The following is a 9,538-nucleotide window of genomic DNA, read 5'->3' on the forward strand; positions in this document are numbered from 1 at the left end:
AAATGCATCATTCATGACTGCTAGAGCACAGTTATGGGTTATGTTGCGCCAGTTCTGTGTCTTTCTTCTGATCGTGAAATCCCATTTTAATGAAGCCTCCTGTTGCCAGTTCTGAATATAGTAGCACATCCTTGAAGAGCTGCATATAATGAAGAGCATTCAAAGTTGATTACAGATTGTGTTTTTGGCTTCAAAACTACCTTACAGCCAGTCGTGCTATGTTTCATTTCTTACACTTTGTCTTTCAAAGAGAATAGTCCAACAAATCCTAAAAAATACTAGCAATATTTTAGATTTTTTCTCTGTGACCTAAAATGTTCTATTGAGAGTACGTTTCTGTTATTCTGTGCGAGCTTTCCTGACAAAAGATTACATTGCTTACTTTCCTCTAATAAATTTGGTTGGTTTGGTTTCACAAAAATTGGTTGGTGAAGTTCTTCTCTTTCCTGCCTTAGGGTTTCCGAGTCCAGACCCTGAAATAGCCCCTAGCATAGAAGTGAAAATGTTACCAGATATGACTTCCTCATATTCTTACAATGATGAGAGAACCTGCATCTGGGGGAATGTCCCCTTCTATGCACCTCTTAATGGAAAAAGAATGTTAACAGGTTTAGATCTGGCAACCCTATGCCCCCTTCACTTTTTTTCTTGTATTGCTCTCTCTGGTTTCCCCATGTTTCTTGCCTTCAACATTTCCAGCTTTAAGGTGCATATGCGTGCCAGGCAAAACACAACAGAAGCCAGTATGAAAACATTAAGGAGGCAAAGCTTTGTATTCATGCCAGGAAGCACTTCACCTGCTTAAGTTCTTTGTGTCAGGTTGCTAATAAAGGTATAGGAACAGAGCAAAACAAAAAAGTGGCATTAAAATTATCTTCCAGCAGCACACTTCTGTTGAATTGTGCTCCTGTCCCCTAATGAATGTGGTCATCTTAGTAGACATTTTACTCATGACTTGTGGCATGTAGAGCTTGTTCTTAACCCACCCACCTCCTATGAAGAGGTAAAAACTTCTCGTGTGCTGCTTTATACTTTGCAGAAGGCCTATATTGTCAGAATAATCTCTGAGATGCAGAAAAACATCAGAGTTGGAGTTTGTTCTGAGGAAGAACAAACATAATGTTATAAAACAGATCGACCAGAGGAGGTGGGGGAAAGAAGGTAGAAACTTTACCACTAAACCAAATAAAGCACTATATCCTACTTGTTAACTATTAAAAATACTTTGGAAGAAACCTGACTTAATGGCACAAGTCTGAAGCAGAGTTACAGCCTTCCAAATTCTAAATCTTCTAAATCTCCATTCAGCCATGAAACTCACTGAGTGACTGATCATTCTCTCTCAGCCTAACCTATGTCACAGGGTTGTTGTGAGGATCAAATGAGGCAAAGGATTTTCTGTTCCACCTTGAGCTTCTTGGGGGATGGCTGAGATTTAAAAATGTAGAAATAAATGGTAAGAGATTATGGTCCATTTCGTTTCCATCCTTCATTGGCGGGAGATGCATAATATATTTTAGGAAGCAGTGATGTAAACGATCTAACAAAACTTCAGTACAGTGAAAACAGGACACCGTTCTGGCCTCTCTTAATCCAGAATAGAATACTTTACACTGTAGAATGATATGTGCTGGTTTGCACATACAGTTTAAGGCTCTGATACCATAAAGCAGGGACTGGAAGATGTCTTGTAACCAGGATTATGTGCATGCTGATTATTGGATTGTACACACTTCTTACCCAAATTCTGTTCAACTAAAAAGTGCATGCCACTGACCTATATAATGTATGTAAATTGAAAGCCAGTGTGGTGTACCGATTAGAGTGTCAGACTAGGATCTAGGAAACCTAGGTTGGAATCCCTGGTCTGCCATGTGCGTTTCTGGATAACCCTGGGCCAGTCACACTCTCCACCTAGCTTGCCCCACAGCGTGGTTGTTGGGAGGATGACATGGACGAGAGGAGATTGATGTAAGCTGTTTGGGGTCCTCATAAGGGAGAAAGGTGGGGTAGAAATGAAGTTAATTAAGAAAACTTGTGTATTTCACTGTGTCACACACACAAAACCTTTATTGGTATGAAAGCACAAAACATCATGGAAATATGGGAAAATACTAAGATGCATCAGTCACTTACACTTGGCTATTCAAGCCTCGTCTTCTGATTGCATAATATAAAAATTTTGCAACAGCCTCCATTATTTCGCAATTAGAATTAAACAGAAGAAAGTGAACAATTGAGTCATCAGAGTGCCAGCTCTTACCCTATAGAAATGGAGTAATATTTCACTGTGTTTTGCATGCTTTTGTTTCTTCTGAGCATGAGGAGGAACAATGATGTATTAGGGCAGATGTTTCTTGCATACTGACTCCTGGAAATCTTGCCTCTCTCCATTACCTATTCATACACACAGTTTTAAGGGCTAGAAATGTACTTCTTTAAAATATGAATGCTGAGATTCTCTGGGTGCTGATTTATGACAGCAGCAGTTTCTGCACTTGTAAGGAATAGTCACAGGATCTTTAGCCCAGTGTCTCTCTTGAGAGCCAGTGCCATAGTTTGGTTAAAATGCTGGCACGGGATTTGGGAGACCCAATCTAATCTCTTGTTAGAAGTGAGCATGTCTCCACTCATGGATATTAAATGATCTAATGCTAGAATGACTGGGCACTGTAATCTGTGAACAACTCCTCAAGGCTTTAAGAGCATCTGGTAACAGGAGAAAGGTTATGCCTGTACCAAAAGTTTCAAATTGGTGTGGGCAGCTTTAAACACAACATTCTCTTTCAGGATATGGAAATGTTGCTCCTAAGACTCCATCTGGGCGGCTTTTCTGTATATTCTATGGACTCTTTGGTGTTCCTCTCTGCTTAACGTGGATCAGTGCTTTGGGCAAGTTTTTTGGTGGACGTGCCAAGAGGCTGGGTCAATTCCTGACAAAGAGAGGAGTAAGCCTGGTATGTATTTCTGTATGCCCTGACCCCCTAAAGAGGATATGTGTGACTCTGGGGCCTTTTAAATTGCTATCCTGGATAATCCTCTTTTCCTTAATTTATACAGAATGTTATAAGCTGCTTCTCTGGAACATGAAATATGCCTCAAGGTCTATCTGCCATTTATGTTATATGATATTAGTGTTGACATGCACCTCAACTGCATGCAGTAGAAATTAACATCACATGGAATTAAGGACAAGATGGCACAGTAATTTAAAGTTTTGGCACACATTCCTCAATAGCTATGTAAAAATGAAAAAAGTTACTGCGCCATAACTAAGACATAATTATTTATTATTATTATTATTATTATTATTATTATTATTATTATTATTATTATTATTATTATTCTATACTGGAGAAAGCAGTCCCGCAGATAATGTTTGCCACATGATGGCAAAGACCCACTGCTTGATAACTGTTCCAGAACTGGTTAACTTGCAAATACCTAAGGATAACTTTTCACAGCATCTGTCTCCTGTTTGAAGTATAAGTGGTTTAAAGAACATTTTAAAAACCTGTCTGTGTTGAACAGTTAATCATATGGCCTTTCTAAAGCAGCAAAGTGTGACTTTCAGGCTTTATCTGGATTGTTCCAAAACCCCAGGTGTGCAAGTATATTGCATCAGGAATGGAATGTTCAGACATTTCTGTGTTGCATCTATGTTGTCTTCAGTAGAAGAAATGCAAACTTATAATCACAAAACCCAAAAATAATAAATGATTACTAAAGTGGAGGAGTGGGGGGAAACTGTTCCAGTTTTGCTCGGGCGCAGCGCATCTCGGAATCGGGTCTGGCCTTCCGCCGAAAAAAAAACCTCTTCCTCGGGAGAAGAGCGCTTGCCACTGGGAAGGGCCCCTTGGCAGTTCCCACCCCTCCAGGAACCGCACCTCATGGCTCATTGTCTTTTCTCTCAGGATCAGGTCCAGAATACCAAAGAACTGCTCAGCAACGTGGCGGCAGACGAAGCCAGTCTGGAAGCCAAGATCGAAAAGAGGAAGGCGGAGCTGGAACGGAGCCGGAAGCGGCTGCAGACCCTCCAGAGCGTTCGGTAAGGGCTGGTGCCCCGCGGGGTGTGTGTGTGTGTGTGTTCAGGTGCAGCTCTCCTGCTCCCCGGAACAGCAGGAGAATTTTGAGCCGGCAGAACTCTGTTGTCTGCAGAGCATTACGAGCACAATTTATCTGCCACCTGCCAGCTCACCCCCCCCCCTCGTTACACCTGTGCAGTTATCCATTTTCCCCAGTTATTGGTCCTTTTCACTGCCGTGGTGCTCATTTAACGCGTTACCGAATAATTAAGTGCGGCTTTTCCAAACGAAGAGTTAAAGCCCTCCATTAAAAAAACCGGGACTCATTAAAAGCAGATGAAATCTTAACAGGTCCCGTGCTTTGTGTTTAAGGGAATTAGAAGCTTTATGTGCAAGAAGTAGCTGTCTCGGATACGAGGGCTTGTGCGTGATCCTGCAAAGCACATCCCAAATGCATCCCCCCCCCATAATCCTCTTTCAAGGCTCCATAGTGCTGTACTGGGCCTCATGAGAGTTGAAAAAGCAGAAAGAATGTGGGATTCTTTTCATTTGCTGCGTAGTTCCTCGGCCTTTTGCATTTCCTTGCCTTTCCTTTGTCAGGTGCGGCTCGGTGACCATGAGGGCTAGAAACATGTATTTAAAAAGAAAAAAAGAGCGGTCGTTCTTAAGGCTCTCTCAGGCCGCACAAAATAATCTCGGAGCACTACGCAGTTAAGTAGGTGCATGCACACGAAAGCGGAGACCCAGAATTAAACTTTGCTGGTCTTGAAGGTGCCGCTGGACTCAAACTTAGTTCTGTGGCTTCACACCAACATGGCTACCCCACCTGGATCCATCTGAAGAACTGTGCCATGCACGTGAAAGCTGGTACCCAGAATCAAACTTTGCTGGTCTTAAAGGTGCCGCTGGACTCAGACTTTGTTCTGTGGCTTCAGACCAACACGGCTACCCCCCTGAATCTCTCTATCTATATATAAGGCTTGAGGAAGTCAGTTCCGCTGTATCTGAGGAAGTGTGCGTGCACACGAAGGTTTATACCCCGAATTAACCTTTGCTGGCTTTAAAGGTGCCGCTGGACTCAGACTTTGTTCTGTGGCTTCAGACCAACACGGCTACCCCACCTGAACCTATCTATATATAAGGCTTATATCTGAGGAAGTGTGCATGCACATGAAAATTTATACCCCGAATTAACCTTTGTTGGTCTTAAAGCACTGCTGGACTCAAACTTAGCTCTGAGGCTTCACACCAATGTGGCCACCCACCTGGATCTATCTGGAGAAGCGTGCGTGCACACGGAAACTTGTACCCGGAATGAAACTTTGCTGATCTTAAAGGCGCCTGACTGGACTCAGACTTTGTTCTGGGTTGAACGCTATTATCGCACCTGCCTCACAAAGCAGCTTATTTTTCGGATGGTTAAAGAACAAGTGGGGAGTCGGTAATAGGAGTATTTTGACTGCATTGGCAAGTGGCGTTTATAACGACGCTTTCAAGCGTTCAGAGCTTTTCCTCTTGCAGTCTTTATGACGGCCTCTCAAAGGAGGCGAGTGTTGTGGTCAAAGGACGATCAGTGTTGTGGTCAAAGGAGGATCAGTGTTGTGGTCTGCAAGCTGCAGAAGGGTGGGCCGAGGCTGAAAGACAGCGAGTTACTTACTTAAGTGAGACAGCCTAGTGAGGTCGTGAGAAGGGTGAGGATCGAACCCAGCCCCTGCCTTGTGCCGGCCCCCCGTCCCGTCCCGCCCCGCGCCGCACAGCTCTCCTCCCTTACAAGTTCATTCTGTGTCTTGTAAATTGCTATTGCATTCCTATCCCTGCTGTTCTGCCTTTGCTGAAACGCTTACCTCTACAGGTGTGCAGGAGGAGGTTGTGTTGTCTGGAAGTCTCCTATTAACGTGAGAGACTCCTGGTTCCCAGCTTCAGCCACCTAACGGATTCCTAACTTGTCCCACGTGCGGGAGGGTACCTAATTGGCCTATGCCATGGGGTGTGTGCATATGAATACCCTATATCCTATTAGGCTCTATCGGTCGCCGCCATTCTTAACAGTGCCTGTGTTACTGCATCTATAGCTCAGCAATAAAAGTATAATCGTTCCTGAATGCGTGTGCTTCGTTGTCAGCTGTGGGTTCCGACACCTCCGCCCGCTCTTCACGCTCCTTGCCCTTCTGTCTCCCCCACCGCCCGCCCACCCCCCTCCAGCCCAGCCTTTATGGATGAATATGAAAAGATTGAGGAGGAGCTGCAGAAGCAGTACAGCGGCTACTTGGAGAAGTTCCGGAACCTGGCCTACCTGGAGCAGCAGCTGGACGACCAGCACCGCATGGAGCAGGAGAGATTTGAGGTGAGGGGGGGCGTCTTCTCGGACATTGGCACCGATCCCTGTCTGGTTCTTATCTCTGCCTCTGAACGCGCCTCTTGTTCTCCCCAGCTTAACTCCTACAATACCAGAGTTACAAAAACATGGGGGGTGGGTGAACATAAGAACATAAGAGAGGCCAATGTTGGATCAGGCCAAAAGCCCATCCAGTCCAACACTCTGTGTCACACAGTGGCCAGAAATACCAGTGCCATCAGGAGGTCCAGCAGTGGGGCCAGGACATTAGAAGCCCTCCCACCGTTGCCCCCCCCCAAGCACCAAGAAGACAGAGCATCACTTGCCCCAGAGCCCCTATCTATACCTTGTGGCTAATAGCCACTGATGGACTTCTGCTCCATATGCATATCTAATTCCCTTTTGAAGCCGTCCATGCTTGTAGCCGCCACCACTTCCTGTGGAAGTGAACTTGGGTGGATATTGTCAGGGTTTAGTTCATTCCTTCAGTTTTGAATCATAAAAACCTGTGAAAATCAGACCATCAAGAAGACGAAGGAGGAAGAGAGGAAGAAGAGGAGGAGGAGCTGGTTTTATACCCCGCCCTTCACTACCTGAAGGCGTCTCAGAGCAACTTACCGTCGCCTTCCCTTCCCTTCCTCTCCCCGCAACAGACATCCTATGTGGTAGGTGGGGCTGAGAGCATTCTGAGAGAACAGCTCTGAGAGAACTGGGGCCGGCCCAAGGTCACCCAGCCGGCTTCATGCAGAGGAGGAGTGGGGAATCAAGCCCAGTTCTCCCAGAGTAGAGTCTGCTGCACTTCACCACGACACCAAGCCGGCTCTAGTCCAGCATCCTGTTTCCCACAGTGACCCATCTTCTGGCCCCTGAAAGATCTGCGCTGGTTGCCCATCTGTTTCCGGTCACAATATAAAGGCCGGTTCTTACCTTTAAGACCCCAAAAGGCTTGGGGGGCCAGAGTACCTGAAGGGCCATCTCCTCCCATATTGTCCAGCCCACCCGCTAAGACCGACCTCTCATGCTCTTCTCTCTAGGCCCCCGCCTTCAGAGGCGTGAGGGGCGGCGACTAGAGACAGGGCATTTCCTGTGGTGGCCTGAGAGCCAGTTTGGTGTAGTGGTTAAGTGTGCGGACTCTAATCTGGGAGAACCGGGTTTGATTCCCCACTCCTCCTCCACTTGCACCTGCTGATGTGACCTTGGGTCAGTCACAAGCTCTGGCACAGCTGTCCTTGAAAAACAGCAGTTTGTGTCAGAGTTCTCTCAGCCCCACCTGCCTCCCAGGGTGTCTGTTGTGGGGAGGGGAAGGGAAAGGAGTTTGTAAGCCACTCTGAGACTCCAAGGGAAGGGCGGAGTATAAATCCAATCTCTTCTTCTTCTTCTTCTCTTCTTCTTCTTCTTCTCCCCTTTGAGCCTCGCCTGGTGCCTATTTGACTTTCTTTTCAGGTGTCAGCCCAAAACAAATCGTTTTACTCAGGCTTTAAACAAGGGTTTTTAAAACCTTCAAGGTAAAGGTTCCCTTGCTCGAAAGCCAGTCGAGTCCAACTCTAGGGTTGCGGTGCTCATCTCCATTTCCAAGCCGAAGAGCCAGCGCTGTCCGAAGACATTTCCATGGTCATGTGGGCGGCATGACTAAACACCAAGGCGCCCGGAACGCTGTTCCCTTCCCACCGAAGTGGTCCCTATTTATCTACTTGCAATTTCTTGCTTTTGAACTGCTAGGTTGGCAGGAGCTGGAACTAGAGACGGGAGCTCACTCCGTCATGCGGCGCACTCGGGTCTCGAACTGCTGAACGACCGACCTTCCACAGCCTGCAGTTCAGCTACTTAACCACTTGAGCCACCGCAGCTCCTTTAAAACATTACTACCTTTTAAAACTGTCTGCTTCTGTTTTATGGGTGGTTTTTATGATATTTCTATCCAATGGCTTGTTTTCAGAGCGTTGCCTTGTTTTAATTGCAAGCCCGCTGGGAAGCAGGTGTCCTCTTCGGGCAGTGCCTCCTGCGTCCCTTTCCTCTTCTCGTTCCCCGTTGACCTCTTCAGTGTTTAACGGCAGGCAGAAACGGCAGGCAGAAATGAGAAGGCCGATTCGCGGGGATCGTAAGCACAAGTTTGCGAATGGCTCCAACTGGTTAACCCGGTGCTTCATTGCCTCTGTCTCTTGTTCTCGGAGAGGACTTGGCGTGCGTGGTAGTTCATCTATTGCAACGGCCTGCTTCTTTCAACAGTCCAGCGGATCGCTGACAGATTTCCTTGTCTTGATTTTCCTTTCGTCTTAGATAGCCAGTCTTTCAGAACCATAATATAGAGCGATTGATCCCCCCCCCACACACACACACACAGAGCGGTTTTCTAGCTGAACAGCGGGTTAAAAGGACAGCAGTTACCAGGTGATTAGGTTGATCTGCTACTCTAAAAGGGTGGAGGAATAGCCCCTCCCTGCGTGCTCATTGACAGATGAAAGTTTCCAGGGCGAAATCTCCCCGGACTCGAAAGATCAGCATTGAATAATGGGGCTGGCGGTCTGCGGTACGCTCGGTACGCGCTGTGATTGTGTGTGTCTCCGTGCTGATGTTTCGCCGCTGATGACATCCATTAAGAGAGCATTTCTTAATTGCAAAAAAAGGGGGGGGGTAGCATTTTAATTAACACAGCGCTGAACGGCTTCGCCTGCGACAGCCGCTTGAAACCGTTTTCCTCGCCCCGGAGGCCTGCAGTCACTGGCTGCATTCCATAATGCAACACTGTGGTCCTCTGCGCGCGGCTCATGATCCTTAGATGGGTTGTGGAGCGCCACTCAGCTCCGTAGCTAGAAATTTGGGGTTGGTGAGGCAGGGGAAATGGGGAAATTTTGGGAGGAAGTAGGGGAGGGGGGGAGAGGGGCGGCCGCACGCCTGATCAGGCACGGGCAGCCCCCGCTAGAAGACAGCATTGAAAGGGTTCCCTTTAAATGCTGTTTTTCTAGCGGGGGCTGCCCACACCTGATCAGGTGTGCGGCCACCCCTCTCCTTCACTTCCTGCAAGATGTCGTATGCCCCTTGTAAGCCGCCCTGAGCCCGCTCGCGGGGAGGGCAGGGTAAAAATGTCTAAATAAATAAAATAAATAAATGTAAAGGGCCTGCCGATCAGCTGGAGGGCCCTTTAAATCAGCTGGAGTGCCACAGGGCTCAGTCCTAGGCC

General features: G+C 47.0%; 1 protein-coding gene across 1 annotated transcript in view; it reads left to right on the forward strand.

Moving 5' to 3' along the window:
- Positions 1-9,538, forward strand: part of CLUAP1 (clusterin associated protein 1) — a 77,881-nt gene that overhangs the window by 32,924 nt on the left and 35,419 nt on the right. Inside the window, exons 5-6 of the mRNA XM_015413551.1 lie at positions 3,915-4,048; positions 6,228-6,369. Of these exons, the coding sequence (XP_015269037.1) occupies positions 3,915-4,048; positions 6,228-6,369 (276 nt within the window). The remainder of the gene's footprint in view (positions 1-3,914; positions 4,049-6,227; positions 6,370-9,538) is intronic.

Source organism: Gekko japonicus, unplaced genomic scaffold (genome assembly GCF_001447785.1).
Source record: "Gekko japonicus isolate JY-2015 unplaced genomic scaffold, Gekko_japonicus_V1.1 scaffold1098, whole genome shotgun sequence".
Lineage (NCBI taxonomy): Eukaryota > Metazoa > Chordata > Lepidosauria > Squamata > Gekkonidae > Gekko > Gekko japonicus.